The 21,416-nt window shown below is 42.5% G+C and overlaps 1 protein-coding gene across 1 annotated transcript; it reads right to left on the reverse strand.

Moving 5' to 3' along the window:
- Positions 1-12,112: 12,112 nt before the first annotated feature.
- LOC143851160 (WAT1-related protein At5g07050-like) lies at positions 12,113-16,228 on the reverse strand. The gene is made up of 6 exons (XM_077360501.1): positions 15,928-16,228; positions 15,775-15,837; positions 15,021-15,354; positions 14,098-14,259; positions 12,554-12,705; positions 12,113-12,401 (listed from the first exon to the last, which is right to left on the reverse strand). The coding sequence occupies exons 1-6, from the start codon at positions 16,128-16,130 to the stop codon at positions 12,284-12,286; spliced, it is 1,032 nt and encodes a 343-aa protein (XP_077216616.1). The 5' UTR covers positions 16,131-16,228; the 3' UTR covers positions 12,113-12,283.
- Between the last annotated feature and the right edge of the window lie 5,188 nt (positions 16,229-21,416).

Genomic DNA, 21,416 nt, shown 5'->3' on the forward strand with positions numbered 1-21,416 from the left:
TAATCGACGGGTCAATGCCGGGCATGTCTGAAGGAGTCCAGGCAAAGACATCTGCATTGGCTCTGAGGAACTGAGCGAGATTCTGCTGCGCGGCCTCTGGCAGGGCAGAGCCGATCTGGACAACCCTCTGTTCGTCATCGATGCTCAATTGAATAGAGATGAGGTCCTCTGCGGGCTCGTTGACTGTGACCTGCGCTTCGTCTCTGAGATCGTACAGCTCGATTGGAAGAGACTCAGACGCATTCTTCCCTCTCAGTGCTGCCGCATAGCATTGTCTTGATTGGGGTTGATCCCCTCTGACTTCACCTACGCCTCCTGGCGTAATGAACTTCATCTTCTGATGATAAGCGGAGGGAATAGCTCGGAGGAGGTTCTGGCCAGGGCGTCCTAGAATGGCATTATAGGCCGACTTGGCCTTAACCACCAGGAAGGTCACCATAGCAAAGGACTGGCGGGGCGGCTCCCCGATAAGAACTGGAAGCTCAATCTGCCCTTCGACCTTAACAACTTCTCCCGAGAACCCGAACAGATCTGAGTTGGCCGGCTTCAGACGGTCAGCTCCGATCATCATCTGTTCGAAGGCGTGATAGTAGAGGATGTCGGCGGAGCTCCCGTTGTCGACCAGGATCTTCTTCATTTCCCAGTTCGCCACTAGCATTGTGACGACCAGGGCATCATCGTGCGGGAGGATCAGACCGTCAAGATCTGCCTCCGAAAAGGATATCTCATTTTCCGGCTCGGCCCTCTTGCTGCAGGCATGGACGGCGTTGACCTGCCGGGCATAGGTCCTGCGGGCCGATGAAGAGGTCCCTCCCGCGGTCGGCCCTCCTGAAATGGTACCAATAACACCATGAGGTTAAAGTTGAGGTTGAGGTACCTGAGGAGGGAGAACGGCCGGGGCAGGAGCCTGGATGCGGTCGCCCAGGGGTTGGGCGTCTCGAGGACTTCTGTCTCTGGGCCTCGGGTTGTCCTGGCGCTCTCTTCTGTTGTCGTTATTTTTTAGGTACCTCCCAAGGTACCCTCTGCTTATCAGCTGCTCGATCTCCTCCTTGAGATGAATGCAGGCGTTGGTGTCGTGGCCGTGGCTCTTATGGAACCGGCAATACCTGGGCATATCTTGCTTGCCCGCCTCCGGTGTCTGCTTCTTCGGCCATCGGATGAAGTCTTCTTTCCGAATGGCTGCCAAAATTTGAGCCCTGGAAGCGGTGAGCGGCGTGTAGCGCTCCCTCGTCGGGGGGCTCCTCTCCTTCCGAGGCCGGGGGGAGCTCCTTTCCTTCCTTGACGGACTGCTCTCCTTCCTCTGGGGCCTGTCATCCCTACGCTGCTTGGCGGGGTTCTTCTCCTCTGGTCTTCTCTTGCTGACGGAATCCAGGGCAGCGAGAGTTTCCTCGACGGAAATGTACTCTTCCGTCCCGGTCATCAGATCTGCCAAGGACTGTGGATTGCGCCGGGCGACTGCTCTTCGGAAGTCGGTGGACCGGGCTCCGGCCAGAAGAGCATTCGTTGCCGCGGAGGGATCCAGGTTGGGTACCTGAAGGGCCTCCCTGTTGAACCGGCCAATGAACGCTTTTAAGGCCTCACCGTCTTCCTGCCTCAGGGCCATCAGTGAAGCCGTCGCCTTTCGGGGCCTTCTGCTGCTCATGAAATGCCGGGCCAGGTCGTCCCCGAAGTCGTCGAAATTGTCAACAGACTTGGGCTTCAGCCGTGAGTACCAGTCTCTCGCGGCTCCAGTTAATGTGGTGGGGAGTGCCCTGCAAAGGAACCCGTCCGACGCCCCGTGGAGAAGCATCGTGGTCCTGAAGGTCTGCAGATGATCCACGAGATCGGTGGTCCCATCGTACTGCGGGATCTGCGGCATCTTGAAGCCCAAGGGGACTGCCGCACCGAGTACCCTGTCTGTGAAAGGGGGATTGCTACTGAAGATCCTTGAAGCAGGGCGGCCATGATCTCTAGCCTTGTGGAGTGACGAGTTTGGTCCCGGGGTGGAGACGCGCGTTCTCTGCGGGAGCTTTCTCCCCTCTGAACGGGTCGAGAAACCTCGACGGGGTGTTGCTGGAGTGCGGGAGCCGCATTCCTGAACTGCGCAACTACAGCAGTCATTTCCTGAAAAAGGGCCCTCATCTCCCTCGGGGTCGGGGTGGGGTCTGAACGGTCCGAGTGGGGCGAAGTCCGCTCCACGGCCGCCCCGACCTCCACCTGTGAGGCCAGCCGCTCACTTCGTCCTTCACGGGGGGCCGTAGCCCGGGTAGCCCGAGAAGTTGGAGGTGCTCGCTTGCCGGTCTGTCCTACCATTTTTATCTGGGTGAGATTTCGAACAGCTTTTTGTTGCGCAGTCCCACGGATGGCGCCAAATCTGTTAGGCCTAAAATCGGTAACAGGTTATGGTAGGGCTGGGTGGTCCGAGCTAACGAGCCACGACTGAATGGCTGGTTGAGTCCTGCGCTGCACAGAGTACAGACAAGAAAGAAAAGGGTCAGAGGACCAACCCGGAGTGATACTCCGGACGGGCGCTTCGACACTCAAGTCAGTATGAGCAGGAGTGCAGAGCAATGTCAGAGCAAAAAGCTTAGAGTTTTGGTTCTCAGTTTTTCCGGACCCTCACCTTAGCACAAGTGAAGGCTATTTATAGTGATTCTGAGCCACCTGTCTAGGACAGGTGGTAGTTCTGAGCCAGGTGGTGGCCTCTGTATGGACCAGGTTTCATACCTAAGGAGGGCAGGTGGAGGTCCCTGATTGGTCCAGGTGCCACACCTAGTGGAGACAGGTGTTGGCCTTCCAGCGGTCCATGTGAGGGCCACGTGGCAGCAGCTAATTGGATGCTGAGTTCGGATTCCCTCAGTGCTGAGTCCGGATTCCCTCAGTGCTGAGTCCGGATTCCCTCGGCGCTGAGTCCGGACCCTATCATCTCCTATAGACACGTTTACGGAAAACTTGCAGCTTAGGTGACAGATAATGTCACAAGACTCACAACCATGTTTTAATAATTGCACAAACTCAGCCCTTCTTTTCTTTTTTAATTGACTTCTATGACCTTTTTTGGGCCGGTAATCACCTTTGACAGTTGTTTAAATAATAAAAGCAAAACAGACCAAAACCCTATTATTCCAAGATCATAAGAAATCCCAAGGCAAAAACTTTGAGAAGAACCGTGAAGATTAGGCCATGATTAGACATCTACTAGCTAAAAATAATAAAAATACAACACCCAAATAATAAAAACAGCAAAACAGAAGAGCCTAGATGAAGAGAAAGAGAAAGGGGGTAAACCTGCTTTTATCGGTCAAGGATTTGTGCCCAAGTCTTTTTTTTTTCTTTTTGGTAACGAAGGATGTCCCAACCCCTTCGGGGGTAGGACTATTTCCCTACGGATGCGCGCAATCACAAGGAAACCACGCGCATCGGGTAAGCAAGGGGGATTCGAACGCTCGTCACTGGGGAGCAAACCCATGACTTTACGCCAAAGAGCCACACCCTTCCGGGTTAAGGATTTGTGACCAAGTCTTGGCAATTAAGTTCAGACTCTTTGGATCCACTGGACCACTATGGTCCATTAATGCCCTTACATGTAAGTGATCATAGCCGTTTCTTCATCATGGCTCATTTAAAGAAGGCAAGCTGTTGATTTTTGTAGTCATTTACCTCACATTCGGGAGCATGTGATGTGAGTCGCATTATGCTGTTCTTTTAAGATCAATGGTCTTAATCTCACGTCCATGCCTCATATGTGGGGCCCAAAAATTACATGCGCACTGTGCGCCACTCCCGTCCCTCCGGCTCTTACTCTATACTAAACTAAACATGGTGTGAAAACTTTGGGTGTGTCGAAGTCATTTAAAACCTTATAAATGAAAACTTTCTTCTAACTATTAAAAACCTTTTCATAGAAAAGTGACAAAGTTTACAGCCGGCTGCTAACCGGACGCCTACCCTCCTCGTTTATCCTGGCTTGGGAGTTGGGACATGCTATGAAAAACAAAGGCGAAGTTAACTATTAAATACCTTATAAGTATTAAATTGGGGACTGACATCCGCACTGCCATATTTTTATAATGGCACTACTCATTTTGTTTTAAACTTTTTAAAAATAGGTAACTGATAAATCCGCCCCTTTGGATTACTAGGGACACCTAGCAGCAGTGTATTAATGACTGCAAAGGGGCTGATGTACTTCACGTCAGAAGGATTCAATGGGGCTGATTGCCACGTACACTGCTGCTGGTGTCCCAAGTAATCCAAAGGGGAGGATATCACTTCCCATAAAATATTCTGAATGCTAATTTCTCGGTAGCTATTGAATACAAATTACAGACATAAATTTCTTTATACCTATCAAATACCTTAGAATCATAAGCCCCCGCTTTATTTGTATATAAGAAAATTTGGTCATGAAAGCACAAATTTCACCCATTGATGTATCGTACTCTCTTGCAAAATGCTTATTAATGCACTTAAAAAAGTTCCATGTTATATTAGAAGGATTTGCTAAGCAATTTCGTGAAAAGCAAATCCCTAGTAATCCTTACTATATACGGTAGCTGCACTCATATCCTTTAAATTGAAAGAGAAACACACACACACACATATCCAAAAAAGTAAGAAACAATTCTAGACAATGGTCGGACAGTCCGATGCTTTGCGTAAACTTACTATTTGAGAATGCAGAGTTACAGACTTTGCTTTCAGAATTTAGGCAAATCTGAAGCATCTGATCCATTTGAGAGGATTCTATAGACAAAAAGATTTCCAAGACATGGGCACATTAAACATCAAGTCTATCTTAACCAAACTTGATGGTATCTTCCATTTTTTGGGTAGACAAAGGAAAATACCAGCCTTTCCTAATGGGCTGGAATTTATCATTTAATTTATCTAGGTGGCTGCTCTCTTTCTTTAGGAAAAGATACTTCCAATAATGCTATGTATAGTTGAAAAACTAGAAAACTCGGCTCATCTCCAAAGTGCTACATTCAAGTCAATTAGAACGAATGCCTGCTGACTCCCATGGGAGGTGATATATTCGTTCCTTTTTCTTCACTTGCGACACCTCATGTTTCGGTGAGGTGGGGCACACAGTCTCCACCAAACTAATGCATATGATGGGCCCACCGTTACATCTAATATTCTAATGTGGTGGGACCCACTATTTTACACCTGATGGGGTTGGCCTACTATTTTATTTTAGCATGGGGTAAGAAAGCTAGTATTATTATACGAGGTGGCAGGGGCGGAGCCAGGAATTTACACTTGGGGGGACCGGACTAATTTACACTACAATATTCCACAAATCCTTTTTTTTTTTCTTTGGCGTTTTTTTTTTTTTTTTGGGGTGGGGGGGATGGCACCCCATGCTATATGTGCCTCCGCCCCTGCGAGGAGGGAATGAATTCTTCAGCAATCAGTAGGGTTGTAAGGCGCTCACTTAGGCATAGTCGGTCTCACCCTCATTTGATCTGAGCCATACAATTGATGGGCCTTGTTTTAGATCTCCTATGGCCAACAAAGCATGCCAATCATCAAATTTTATCATCTAATACCGTTTATTTATTTTTGTTGTTGAACATGGACAGCCAAAAATTACTTAAAGGCAACTATTAACATTCAACGACTATGGTTGCGAATACATGATTGGTGTGACTTAGATACAGACTATTGAACATGTTCTCTCATCTGTACATTTGCAATTTTACAAGGAATTGGTCGGATGGTTGGGATTATCCCGCACTTTGCGATTTTCGAGCCATGAAGTCTCCACTAGCATGTTTACCATATGAAGGGTTTACCATCATGCTAACAAGTCATGTGGATGAACCTGGGTTCGGCCTCTCATGCACTTGCTGTCCGGATAAACTAATGGAGTGCCATTATCAAAGCAAGCGAGTGGCATGCATCTCCCATACACTACTACTGTTATGGGACTGATATTTAGACTCTCCCCGCAATTTTAAACTCCTTTAACTGGTTATGAAACCTCCTTGGGAGTTCTAATATAGCCATGAAACAAGTTTGAATAGAAGAATTGCGGTGTATCTTTCAAAACAAAGAGGTTTATACTTTCTCATCATCTCCTTAATTACTATAAGTGACGTATCCAATGTTAAGACATTAATTTGGTATTTTCACTAAATGAAAGATGTGGCGTATGTCTAGGTGATTTAAATCATTGATCTAGTAGGGCCTATTTTGAATAGAGGATAACCCCATCAATCAAATCAATTAGGCTCTGTTCACTTGTTTTCCCGAGAAAGGAAAGGAAAAGGTTTTCCGGGAATCTGACGTGGCATTAGGAAAAGAAATCCAGGGAAGCTGTATAGGAAAAGGTTTCCCACGCCTATTCACGTGCGCAGGAAAAGGTTTCCCGAGAAACTGCTTGCCCACCTTTTTCACTAGTTTTCCCTGGAAAGCAAATCCGACCAAAATAGTGGGATTTGGTTTCCCACACTTGTGAGAAAAGAGACATTTCAATGTCATTTTTGGCAATTTCCATGTCATTATTTGACATTTTCCACCTAGGCTTGTTACTTTCTCAGGAAAGCAAGTGAACACCAGAATTCTGTCTTGTCAAGGAAAAAAGAGGCTCTTTTCCAGGGATTTGCTTTCCCGGGAACGCAAGTGAACAGAGCCTTAGAGAATCTTAACGACTTTTGGGGAATTTAAAAAAAAGTTGACCACAAACCAGTTTAAAGTCGATCAATTATATGGTTAGAATCATCCATCAGCATGATTTTCGGGTTGTAGCTCACCCATGAAACCACCTCTAAATGAAAGAAAGGATCAAAGTCTTTAATATCCAATACAAAACAAAAGTTTTCTAACATTGGATTCTCTCCCTTTGATTAACATCACCACAGACAGGAATCTCGTTCTGGGATTCTCTAGATGCAGAGTAGCTATCTCTTACCATATTGTTAAAGTCACAATTATGACAACCAAAGAGGAATCTCATTTGCGTTCGGATCTGTGGAAGAGAGAGAAATTTTGTTCTCCAGCATAAGAAGTTAACTAGACTATTTACAAAGGGATTTGCTAGGGTCCATCGCAGAAGGCAGTTCGTGGATGGTCTGTTGCATATGACAGCAGCCACATAGGCTCACAGACAATGCAACAGACAATCCGTGAAATGCCTTGTGCGATGGACGCTAGCAAAACTTTGTATTCATATGCAACAGACCATCCGTGAAATTCCCATTTACAAAACGATGTATTCATCTCGGACATATTGAGAACCTATCTAATCTTCTCATACTATTGTTTCTGGCCTTGGTAAATTGCGCCCCGCTAAATGGGAGATCAATGTGTTCATGGCTATTGATGAAATCAGAAAAGGATTCCATATCTTATGCGCTCCGGCTGCTTCGTGCTCTCTCTTCTATGAATCTCGTGACGTTATAATCTCCTCCAATGCACCACGGGTCATGCCACCTAGTCCTGATATCATCAAGCTTGGCTCACATGCGAGGGCGATCCGGCACCACATTTGGACCATACAGACTTGTGAAGATCCAAACAGATCCCTCATCAGTTTTCTTTGACATCACAGTGACTGAAAAGGCACCACGATGCTCTTGGACCAAATAGAAAGTCGCAATGTCCTACATCACCAAAATACCTCCCGCTTATCCAACAGCATTCAGAGCTGCATAGTCCCAACTAACTCTGAAACCAACTGCTCTAAATATAGCCCTATCCCTCTTTTCCATCTTAATTTCCTGGATACAAATAACTTGGGGTTTTAGAGAAGAGACCCAATTTTTAACCTGAACTTTCTTTTCTTGGTCACCCAACCCTTTAACATTCCAACTTAGAATCTTTCATAAGGCAACACTCGTGTGAAGATTTCCTGTGGGAGATCTAGCTTCTCTCAATCTACCCCTTCCTCTACCTTTTGGTTTGCTCGTCGATAGTCCATCATAATTAACTGAAGAATACAGATGAGCCATTTCTCTTAGATATTTCCAGGTTTTCTCAAGTCGAGTCTCCTTTTGGAGCTTCCACTAGTTCCTCCACCGCGTTGACTACTTGCTTGCAAGCCAGGTTTTGGTTTTTGGTCGACAAAAGCTTCCCACAACGCCAACAAGCCAACCTTCTACGAATGTTCAAAAACTTGCATTTTCCACAGATCCAAACCCCCAGATTTCTCTTCCTTCTTTCTTCTCCAGCCCTCTCATACCTCCTAGCAGCTTTGCCTTAAAAGATTTCCAACCTGCATTCATCTTCACTGTCCTTGGGATGACAATCATCTTCTCTATGATTCTCCTTGGAGTATTTCTCTTGAGCATGATTCCGAGCACCTTCTGCTTCATCCCTCTGGATCCCTCGAGGATGCGGATCACCATCTCGCTGGTTTCTAGCCCCTCGAGGATGCGGATCACCATCTCGCTGGTTTCTAGCCCCTCTCTGGTGGCGATCTTCTCTCTGGTATCGGACTTCCTGCTGGTTCCGATCATCCCTCTGGTCACGATCGCCTCTCCCGTTCCAATCCTCTCGACGGGATTTCTGGTTTCTCACCGGCATCTCTCTAACAAATGAGTGCCTTCGACACCACTGTTGCCATTGCATCTCAATTGTCTGATCATATTCTCACAAATGAGTACTCAGAGGAAATATGCTGGGATGCAATAAGAGCTGTAATTAGAGAAGTTGTGGAGAGGGCAATGTTGGTGATTCTAACCGTGTCACTGGAAATGGTGGTTGATAAGATTAACCTTTTGCCGTTTTTATTAGCATAGTAGCATTGTACATCTGAGATCCTTCGTTACCTTTTTTTTGTTTTTTTTTTGAAAAGCGATCCTTCGGTACCTTTACTAGACTGGATATCACTTATGCAATGAACCGGCTCTGTCAATACCTTCATGATCTAAAAGACGAGCACAGAGATAGCTAAATAGATTGAGGTATACAGATGCACATTAGATTATGGCTTATTTTACGAGGCACATCGGGCCAAGAAAGTTGGGGTGCAAGGATATTTTGATGCTGATTGGGAGGAGATCCAGACACAAGCAGGCGATTGAAGGATACTAAATCATAAGGAACAAGTGCTTAGCTTTCTTGGAGCAGTAAGAAACATACAACAATAGCTAGATATAGCATAGAAGGGGAGTAGCGGAGTATCGAGCTATAGCACTCACTATAGTTGAGGTCACTTGGTTAAGACATTCTCCTGAAGGAACTACATCTGATATCTGATTCTGACATTCTCCGTTGTGATTATCAAAGTACAGTAAAGGTGTCGCTGAATCCAATTTTTCATCCCAAAGCCATGAAATTCTTCTCTACTTTCTCCAATCTTTAGACTTTAAAGATATATTTTATACTCACCCTTTGCAAAGGTACGGGTTGCTATTGTCCTTCCCAATGTGGAGATTTTGGACCCTGATGGTAGACAAGATCCTAACATGCATTTTTCTCCAAAATTGAAATATCCAGCTAGCATACATGAATTTATGTGTTTGGAAGTAGATTTGTTAGTTGACCATAGCCCTCCCATATTTGGGTGCTGTTGCATTCCTGGAAGGGTTAGTAGATCTCTTTAATGGGTGGTCAGGTACTCAGGTGCCCCTTTTGGAGTAAGGGGCCACATCTTATGGAAGGTATTCCTCTATATTGTGTTGTGGGGTTTATGTGTGGAGGGGAACAGCACAATTTTTAAGAGATGAAGGATAAAAGGCTTGGTGTCTCTCTCTCTCTCTCATGGTAGGCTTGGTCATTCAATTGTCAATGATGGAGTTTGGAGCATTTAAATACCAGATTTGTGTTTCTGTATGAAGGAGGTGATTGATGGTGGACAAAATGATACAAGATCGGAAGACCATCTATCAATATAGTTAAGCTCATCTTTGTTGGCTGGCAATTCAAATGGAAATCCAGGGAAGGTTTTCTTCGACTTGGACTGGATATGTGTTTTGGGAAATCTTTGCGCTCTTATAATCACACTATAGCTTGACTAATAAATTGTTATTTATTAGGAAATTTTGGTCTAGAAAAGGCATTTTAAAAGTTTTCATGCAATAGTTAGGGGGTTCTAGCTAAAGGAACCTTTCAATAAGCTAAGGGCTGTAGTGTAGATTAGACTTGTGAAGTTGAATTTTTGGGAAAAGTTGGATTACTACAGGCCATAAAAAAAATAATGGAATCCTGATTTACCTACTGTGAGAAAAGGGCCAAGAAGTCCTAGAAAGAGATTTTAGAGGGCGGGGATTGAGGAGAGCATGTGATGGGCTGGAAAACAGGGGAACGGGGGCTGGAAACTGGGCCATTGGATCTATAGTTGGAGTAGATTTCAGAGCTTCAACTATTGAATCACATGCCGGTTTTGTGGCAAATATTGATCCAGCACCGACCCCCTGAAGGTGGCCGTTCAAAATGCGTCTGTTTGGACAAGTTGTTAGGATGATGGCCACATGATCTCATCCAATAATAGGGGAGCACAACCAAGGTTTTAAATTTTGGTTTCGGAATCCGTTTCGGTACTCACCAGAACCGAAATTTCAGCAGAAATTTCAAAATTTCGAATGAAATTTAACGAAATCTCTTAACGCCTATTTTATCTCGTACATAATTCTGCCCTGAATTTCTGAAATTTAGGTAATTTCGGCTGAAAATATTAAATAATTTTCAAGAATCCAGAATTTTGGGTGAAATCCCTTAAAGTTCAGATGAAATTTCGGGTAGGCAAAATTTCGACTGAAATAAAGTATCTTTTTTTTTAAAGGTAACGATAATTTTATTCCATAAAGAAAACGGGGACAAGATGTCCCACAGATATAATTGATCCCACAGTACATTTCGATCAATAAGGCTAAGAACTGCCCATATCCGATCTTAAAATAAGCGTCGGAGAGATGTCAACCCCTTCCTTTGCCAGTACATCAGTGCGAGAGTTCGCCGTCCTTCTTCTGTGACCAATCTGAGGATTGATGAGACGGATAAGGTCACGGATAGCCTCCGGTGTAGAATTTATGAGCGACCGAAATAAAGTATCGTTTCGATTTCTACGCATTTCGATTTCGGACTCGACCGAAACCCAAAATTTCGGATTTCGGTCGAAATTTAAAACCTCGAGCACTACTAACCCATGTACGGGTTTGTTTCGGAGGGGGCGTAGCTGAGCCGCATTTGATGGATTCCAAATTCATCTCTTATATGAGGAAGCAGTGATCAGATCCAAATCGATCGATCTATGAAATCTGCTCCCCAAGCCCCTCTCCTCAACTCTCCTCAACTCTCCTCAACTCAACAAAGCCTTTGTCCCCAAGCACCTCTGCGAACCACAGTATTTCTTCTTCTAATTATTGACAGATACTTCACAATGGCTTGGTACTGGTAGATCCAAATCTCTGCACCCAAAATCCTAGAGCCTGGGAGTCACGTTTGTGCAAATCAACTTAAATTTGTGCTTTAGAAATTTCCTGATCACATCCAATGATGCTGTTGCAAATAATTCTGAAACCTGCGATCACATCCAATTTTGTGATCACATAACAGTGTGATCGCATATAGCCTTTGGTCCAGATCAATCTCCAGGTGTGTAGTCTCTTGTACCTTAGTCAATTTCGTAAGTATTTCATGATAATCCATTGGGCACTCCTGATCCTAAATTTAACTGATTCTTTGAAACACCTTCCGGTCCCATAACCTGACCTCGGACCTCCTAAAAAAACGTAGACTAGCGGCATCCAGTCATTTTGGGGTCCTAGGCTCTTCCTTAGGTGGCGAGTCTAGTCAACTTCCATGAGCTTAGAGAGCCCTTTTCTCTAATCTCTACGAATGAAGACTTACGCAAGAAAGAGAATGTGCATTGTTCTGACAGACGGACAGTGGTGGTGCCCACACTGTTAGCCCTCTATATCAATGAGGTCGCCATCTCGCATAGAGGAGCACACATTTACGATTATGAAGTGTTGACAGGATCCACCAGGCGTGCTAAATATTTACCCTCATTTGTTTGTCATTTGTCTACAAGCAAATACACACGTGATACAGAATAAACAAAAAATTCACACTAAAGAACTGGTTTGAAGTAAACTGGTCGTATTCACCATTATTTGTAAATGATTTCAAAACCATTTACGCATAGCATTATGTGCAAATAATTTTAGGGAGAGAGATGTAATGAAGGCAGGCTTAGAAGACGATCTTATGTTATTCAAGAATAATAGAAACAGCACCCTTCATTTCATAATTCATTTCACTAATTCAGAATATCGTTCCTCTTCAGAAACTCGTTCCTCTTCCAACCACAGCAGTGGTACAGATACTGCTTGGTAAGATAGCAATCAGATTCTTAGATTAAGGGAGAATTTATGGACTCATCCCCTTGCATACTTTCCTTGGCAGTGTCCTTATCTTTGGCCCACAACAAGAGGTAAAGTCCCGCGACTACTAGCACTGCTCCAACAATGCTACAAAAAACAGGCACCAAAACCCACAAGAAAAAAAGCAAGAAACAGGGTTTCAAGTTAGAACAATACAACAAGTCATTTTCTTTTCCGAATAAATTGTTCATCATGTTTTAAGATAAAAGCTAGGTTAAGCTGTGTAAGATTAGACAAACCTCCCAAGATAAACAGAAGTCTTGAGAAAAAGTGTCTCAAGAAGGACAGAGAAGACAATGACTAGAGGGGAATAAGACTCCATGAAAACTGGCCCCTTCTCGCGGATGCACCATAACTGTGCATAATATGAGAGGCCTGTCACCAAAATCCCCTACACATTTCCATGCATAACAAACAAACTTAATTAGCTTCAAAGTGGGTTACATAGAGAGAAAATGGCTGAAAAAGATTAGGATTGTTTGATCCACTGTTTAAAAACTTCCTGTGTCAATCGTCAACTCATCGAGTTTTCTTTTATTCGCCCGAGTTAACAAAACATTGATCATGTACCATGGTCAAGTTCTTCACCAGATCGAGTCATGAAACACAGGCTTGATTAGTGTGACCTTTGGCTTGTGTCCGTCCAGTGTCCACATTGGGATATTTCTTAACTTGTATGGAGACAAGTCCACCTACACGGATTCTTGTATTTGAAGTGATACAGGGCTTCTTGTATTTAAAGTGATTTGTGTATAGACTCTACTGATACTAATTTCTGTATCATTATGAACTAAGAGCCCGGTAAGATATGCACTTCTTTTTCATTATTATTATATGGATATAAATTGTTAGTGATTTTGGATTTTCAAAATCTTATATTTTGTCATGTTTTAGTGTTTTTGGAAAATAGTTTTTTAATAGCGTTTGGGAAAAAGAAAATATTTTCTTGGAAAGATTTTCTTTTTACAAAAGGATGTAGAAGTGTAGTTGAAAGATAGTCCCGGACTGAATGAGAGAAAGGAAAGAGAATGGCTTATAAAGCATTACACTTCTCTACTACTTGTTTGATTGCACATTGGGTTGAACCCATGGTTAGACCCGCGGGATGGTGCAACGCACCGTTCGCACACGCGCACGCGCGGCGTGGGCAATGGGCTATAGGGCGCATAGTAGCATTTTTTTAGGCGCACTTTGCACTTAGTTTTTCACACAGAAAAGACACCAGGTGGTCTATAAAATGTGCAGAATTCGGTCATTTCATTACAGAAACGAATTGGCAATTCTGACAGATTTTAAACTCTCTTCTACACTCCTATCTGATCCCCAAGTATTTCTACATACTGTTTTTCCTTTTCTTTATTGTTCTAAGGCTTGAAATTTCGGAAGGGCATTTTGGGTTTGATTCCGCTAGTGCGAGGCGTCATCAAACATTAGTAGGGCTATCCCTACTAGGCTTCATTGTATCTTGGAGGCAATTCGCGGATCCCCTTTGCACACTACTGGTGGGGGCGAATCTTGTCTTAAGAAAACTGATATCACACCTTGAAGCAACAGTTTCTGTTTTCTTTCACTAACAGTACCCTCAAATTCATTAACATAAATCACCCTTGGAACGATTGAAAATCTCATATTCGGCTAGGTTGCATAGTTGAACCAGAAAAAAACAAAAGGAAAATAGATAGATAAAAGCAAATGAGTTGAAAAAAAAGACGCATTGTTGAACATATTTAGGATATTTTTTAAAATAAAAGCATGTCAATTAAGCGTCTGAGAGAAATATTACCCCATAAAGTATGACTAAGAGCACCATTCCTCCTTCCCACTTTAGTTCCCAAGATGACCTCTTCTCTATAAATGCCGTTATGATGGCTGTTTGGATGGTCCCGAAGAAAAGCATCATGGCCGTCAATGAAAGATCCGCCGGATAATAGCGAGTCACATAGCCCTGTATAAAACAGACCCATTTACAGCAATCCTAAAGACACTCCCATCCCTCAAATTTCTCGAAACAAATTAACCAAAAATTTTCTAGGTTGCACAGAAGCCAGGGACAAATAGGGGTTTTACTGGATTTTTTGGGTCCTACCAAAATCCATATTTGGTTGCTTATAGAGTTTTGAAATCCAAGAAGGCTCCTTGAGATGTCTCATGCATCTGTGAGGCTTATCTCCTACTTGTTGACTACTTACACCACGGCTTATCTCCACCCTGTTGACTACTTCACCCACAAAATCTGATTCGGCAGTAAAACGGGACGGCAAAAATTCGAGTTCAATACAGTTTTGGTTCAAAAAAAGAAAAAAAAGTAGCTAAGAAACGGAAACACAGAAAATGCGTTTAAAATTTTGTAATTTATAGTAGGGATAATGTTGGAAATTTGCCCAAAAAAGTGGTTAATACACCATTAAAAGATGTTTTTCTTCGCGTTTACACCACTACTATACGAGGTAAACAGATCAGATCGCAAGAAAAGACATGAGCTGACAAAAGCAAAGTGGAGGCAGGCACTTTGCTTAAGAACTCAATTTGGGGAAATTTTCTATGGCATGCCTTCAGTGATAAGTCCGAGGGCTAGAATCGTCCAAAGTGAAATTTTCTATGGCATGCCATATTCACTCTAGACACTAACAAATGAATGGCTCAGATCATTGAACAAGTGGTCCCTACGTATATTTGTTCAAGCCCTTAACTCATATTTATTCTCACCACAAGAATATCCCAGGAGGAGCCACCTAGTACAGCAATGACGAGCAGAATACCACCAATAATCGCGTCCCATGTCGCCGTAAAACCACTAGAAGATGATGATTTGAGTACGATCGGCCCATCCCAGAGCACGACAGTGGTCGCTCCGGCGACGGAGACCACCACCCCCAATGCTTTGGCCTGCCCTGAGATTTTTTTAAACTGGAAGCTCTCCTGCCGGAAAACCACCGCCATCACGAACGTCGTAGCCGCTAACATGTTCAACGCAATGCTTTCGTAGACTGCGCTTATGAACTGTAGGCTTAGCGTGAAGAACAACTGGCAAATCACTATCCTAAGAACCACACCCAAAACAAAATAAAATAAGTCATGGAGCTGATGTTTCCATAGCACATTATTTTTCAAAATGCACTGTGCGACCTACACCATAGGATTATCCAAACGGTCCATTTGATGGGCCACAACATAAAGAGGTTGTGCCCAAAAAATCATTTTCATACTATGATCCTTACTCTCTGATCTATAGAGTTGGGATCATAGTATGGACATGATTTTTGGGGCACAAACTATTTACGTTGTGGCCCATCAAATGGACGGTTTGGATCATCCTATGGTGTGGGCCCTACAGTACTTTTTGAAAAAACAATGGACTACACGGGCTTACACCATCTAAAAATTCGGTTAGTAAGATGTACCAAAATGAAGAGATTTTAGAGAGTGTAAAGAAATGAATGTTGTAGGTTACAGTGCTTACTCAAGCAATCCCATGATGAAAGCGTAACAGAGTATCTTAAACGAGAGTGGGGGCCTTTTTCCTCTGCAATGATGTAAAAAAGTAAAAAAAAAAAATGTAAGAAGAACAAGATCTTGTTTTTGATGTAGTTGAATGTGTTTCTTCAGTTCTTACTTTTCTAGGAAGAATGCAAGGGCTGATAAGAGGAGAGTGGAGATGATGTGCTCGTAGACGACCAAAACGAGGGCGCTGATTTCATTTGAGAGGACAGTTTGTAGGAGGATTAAGAAGCCTGCAAGGCAGAGCTTCACTAAGATCATTACCAGGTGGGGTTTGTAATGGTGGAATGCAGACCTTAACCTTAACCAAAACTCCATTTTCTTTCTTTCTTTCTTTCCACTGAGTGAAAGACTGGAGCAGAGCTTTTGCTCTATCTTTCTCCACTTCTTAGAGATGGTTGACGGGTTGGTAACAGGTCACGTGATTTCTTCACTAGTTTTATAGGGTTGAAATTTTGAAGCTAAGGGTGACTGTTGGCATCAATGGCAACATCCAATTTTTGGGTCCTACACTGGGGAGATGAATATACAATAGAGGCCATTCAACTGTTCTTGGAGAAACCCTAAAGTACAGCCATTTCCAAAATGCGGATGTGGCCAAAATGTGGCCAATGCAAATTTTAGTCCACTATTTCAGATGACATGATCAAGTAGGAAATTCAAAAGAATTTAGGTTGATTTTGTAAGGTAAAATGCAAACTCGGACAAGAACACGTCCAGAGTAAAAGTGATTCCGAATCGTAATCTCAAACGAACAGGGCCTAACTGGCTTCATCGATGGCAATAGAATTAGAACACCTCTAGACCGGTGATCTAAACTACGTCGCACTCAAGCTCCATTGGGCGGAATTCGCAACTCAGTTCATGTAAAAGACAATTAATTATACCAATCAAGGCGGACGCAAACATCTAAAGTAACATTTTTTTGTTCAAACATCTAAGCTTAGTCAAGCTGCAGACCTAATCATCTAACATTTAACACTCAGAGTGTTACTAACGATTTTGCTTTCAATGTCTAGGTCATGATCCATTTCAAATCAAACCGTCCATCAGAATGTGCTTGGTCCTAACCTACATGGGTTAGAATTGGTTTTTAAAACAAGCCATCCACTATTAATGAATATGTATGCAATTTATTCCATCAAATTAATCTCTTACGTGACAAATATAAACTTCTAAATAAGACGTTGATGGTTTTATTGGGATTCGCATTTGTAAATATGGTGGGAAAGCAAAATGCTAAGAGGCTCTGCTCACACGTGCCCCGCCTTTCTAGTGTAACAAAGCAGTCGTAGATGCGCTAGAGGCCTAGAAGGGGTGGGCTGGGGAAGAAAAGGGGCTGAATGTATCACTTCCCTAACAAAGCTCTTAAATAAAAATAAAAACAAACTTTCTCCAATGATATTTTACTTTTCGGGAATTGCCAGCGTCCAACAAAAGGCTTTTCACTGCTAAACGAGAAGAAATCATAGGAATGTTGCTATAAGAAGTCATTTAGCAAGCTTAGTAAGCAAAGTGTATTAAGAATAATAATATTTGGGTTTAAAACAAAATTGATGGTAGCAAATTTAGTAAAAGGATTTGCTAAGCTCTATCGCAAAAGGCTTTTCGCTGCTGATCTGTTATTCTTAATACGAGGAAGTCTAAACTGAAGGGAGCCCTTGCAAAAAAAGAGGTGAAAGGGCTCCCCATTGGCTGCACATCACCATCATGTTTGACTTTTCAGCCATTATTAATGCATGATGGTGATGTGTAGCCAATAGGAGAGCCCTTTCACCTCTTTTTTGCAAGGGCTCCCTTCAGTCTAGAATAATACACTTTGTTTACTAAGCTTGCTAAATGACTTCTTATAGCAACATTCCTATGATTTCTTCTCGTCTAAAAATTGATATAACAATCCTAATAAATCTAGGTTAGTGGTAGTGGCAATCAAGGTTTAAAATTTTGGTTTCGATACCTGTTTTGGACCCTGAAATTTTGAAATTTCGACCGAAATTTTGAAATTAGGTCGAAACTAATATTTTATTCAATATTAAATTTCGGCCGAAATTACAGAAATTTTGGTAATTTCGGTGAAATATTAAATTAATAAAAAAAAAAACAGATTTTTTGGGTCAAATTTTGGAAAAACCGAAATTTCGGTTGGTCAGTTTCGGATTTTGGTGGTTTCGGTGTCGGTCTCCACCGAAATCCGAAGTTTGAAATTTCGGATTTCGGTCGAAATTTAAAACAATGGTGGCAATCGGCACAACCATGTTTAGATAATGGGATGAACTCACCTTATTCTTTTCTTTTTTAATTGATTTTTTAGGTAGGCAAGCTGGGGTTAGGTGTACACCTACCAGATCAATAATGTAGAAAATTAAATGTTACAAACGGGTATATTGAGCCTCACAACTGCTCAAATATACAATTTACAGAAGAGAGGGGATGATTGGAAGAGGAATATATTCTCCCTTAAAACCCCAATCATGCTGAGAAACGAAGTCCGCCTTGCATTTTCTTCTCTTCATACAGGAGTAATTCACCGGGACTTAAATGGGAGGAGAGTTTCTTTAATCTTTACACGCATCGATCTTCAACGTAATGTCATTCAATTTCGCATTGATCCCCTTCCTGTTTTTGCAAGAGATAAGATAACCCTTGGTGGATTGCGTGACTTTCCAATACGTATATCTGTCCTATAGACACGTTTACGGAAAACTTGCAGCTTAGGTGACAGATAATGTCACAAGACTCACAACCATGTTTTAATAATTGCACAAACTCAGCCCTTCTTTTCTTTTTTAATTGACTTCTATGACCTTTTTTGGGCCCGGTAATCACCTTTGACAGTTGTTTAAATAATAAAAGCAAAACAGACCAAAACACTATTATTCCAAGATCATAAGAAATCCCAATGCAAAAACTTTGAGAAGAACCGTGAAGATTAGGCCATGATTAGACATCTACTAGCTAAAAATAATAAAAATACAACACCCAAATAATAAAAAGAGCAAAACAGAAGAGCCTAGATGAAGAGAAAGAGAAAGGGGGTAAACCTGCTTTTATCGGTCAAGGATTTGTGCCCAAGTCTTTTTTTTCTTTTTTCTTTTTGGCAACGAAGGATGTCCAACCCCCTTCGGGGTTAGGACTATTTCCCTACGGATGAGCGCAATCACAAGGAAACCACGCGCATCGGGTAAGCAAGGGGGATTCGAACGCTCGTCACTGGGGAGCAAACCCATGACTTTACGCCAAAGAGCCACACCCTTCCGGGTTAAGGATTTGTGACCAAGTCTTGGCAATTAAGTTCAGACTCTTTGGATCCACTGGACCACTATGGTCCATTAATGCCCTTACATGTAAGTGATCATAGCCGTTTCTTCATCATGGCTCATTTAAAGAAGGCAAGCTGTTGATTTTTGTAGTCATTTACCTCACATTCGGGAGCATGTGATGTGAGTCGCATTATGCTGTTCTTTTAAGATCAATGGTCTTAATCTCACGTCCATGCCTCATATGTGGGGCCCAAAAATTACATGCGCACTGTACGCCACTCCCGTCCCTCCGGCTCTTACTCTATACTAAACTAAACATGGTGTGAAAACTTTGGGTGTGTCGAAGTCATTTAAAACCTTACAAATGAAAACTTTCTTCTAACTATTAAAAACCTTTTCATAGAAAAGTGACAAAGTTTACAGCCGGCTGCTAACCGGACACCTACCCTCCTCGTTTATCCTGGCTTGGGAGTTGGGACATGCTATGAAAAACAAAGGCGAAGTTAACTATTAAATACCTTATAAGTATTAAATTGGGGACTGACATCCACACTACCATATTTTTATAATGGCACTACTCATATTGTTTTAAACTTTTAAAAAATAGGTAACTGATAAATCCGCCCCTTTGGATTACTAGGCACACCTAGCAGCAGTGTATTAATGACTGCAAAGGGGCTGATGTGCTTCACGTCAGAAGGATTCAATGGGGCTGATTGCCACGTACACTGCTGCTGGTGTCCCAAGTAATCCAAAGGGGAGGATATCACTACCCATAAAATATTCTGAATGCTAATTTCTCGGTAGCTATTGAATACAAATTACAGACATAAATTTCTTTATACCTATCAAATACCTTAGAATCATAAGCCCCCGCTTTATTTGTATATAAGAAAATTTGGTCATGAAAGCACAAATTTCACCCATTGATGTATCATACTCTCTTGCAAAATGCTTATTAATGCACTTAAAAAAGTTCCATGTTATATTAGAAGGATTTGCTAAGCAATTTCGTGAAAAGCAAATCCCTAGTAATCCTTACTATATACGGCAGCTGCACTCGTATCCTTTAAATTGAAAGAGAAACACACACACACACATATCCAAAAAAGTAAGAAACAATTCTAGACAATGGTCGGACAGTCCGATGCTTTGCGTAAACTTACTATTTGAGAATGCAGAGTTACAGACTTTGCTTTCAGAGTTTAGGCAAATCTGAAGCATCTGATCCATTTGAGAGGATTCTATAGACAGAAAGATTTCCAAGACATGGGCACAATAAACATCAAGTCTATCTTAACCAAACTTGATGGTATCTTCCATTTTTGGGTAGACAAAGGAAAATACCAGCCTTTCCTAATGGGCTGGAATTTATCATTTAATTTACCTAGGTGGCTGCTCTCTTTCTTTAGGAAAAGATACTTCCAATAATGCTATGTATAGTTGAAAAACTAGAAAACTCGGCTCATCTCCAAAGTGCTACATTCAAGTCAATTAGAACGAATGCCTGCTGACTCCCAACCCAAAAAAAAACCCATGGGAGGCGATATATTCGTTCCTTTTTCTTCACTTGCGACACCTCATGTTTCGGTGAGGTGGGGCACACAGTCTCCACCAAACTAAAGCATATGATGGGCCCACCGGTTACATCTAATATTCTAATGTGGTGGGACCCACTATTTTACACCTGATGGGGTTGGCCTACTATTTTATTTTAGCATGGGGTAAGAAAGCTAGTATTATTATACGAGGTGGCAGGGGCGGAGCCAGGAATTTACACTTGGGGGGATCGGACTAATTTACACTACAGAAGGGATTCCACAAATCCTTTTTTTTTTTCTTTGGCGGTTTTTTTTTTTTTTTTTTTTTTTGGGGGGGGTGGGGGGGGGATGGCACCCCATGCTATATGTGCCTCCGCCCCTGCGAGGAGGGAATGAATTCTTCAGCAATCAGTAGGGTTGTAAGGCGCTCACTTAGGCATAGTCGGTCTCACCCTCATTTGATCTGAGCCATACAATTGATGGGCCTTGTTTTAGATCTCCTATGGCCAACAAAGCATGCCAATCATCAAATTTTATCATCTAATACCGTTTATTTATTTTTGTTGTTGAACATGGACAGCCAAAAATTACTTAAAGGCAACTATTAACATTCAACGACTATGGTTGCGAATACATGATTGGTGTGACTTAGATACAGACTATTGAACATGTTCTCTCATCTGTACATTTGCAATTTTACAAGGAATTGGTCGGATGGTTGGGATTATCCCGCACTTTGCGATTTTCGAGCCATGAAGTCTCCACTAGCATGTTTACCATATGAAGGGTTTACCATCATGCTA

The sequence above is a fragment of the Tasmannia lanceolata genome, unplaced genomic scaffold (genome assembly GCF_043159265.1).
Source record: "Tasmannia lanceolata isolate RefF3 unplaced genomic scaffold, GAP_Taslan_0.1 ptg000018l, whole genome shotgun sequence".
NCBI lineage: Eukaryota > Viridiplantae > Streptophyta > Magnoliopsida > Canellales > Winteraceae > Tasmannia > Tasmannia lanceolata.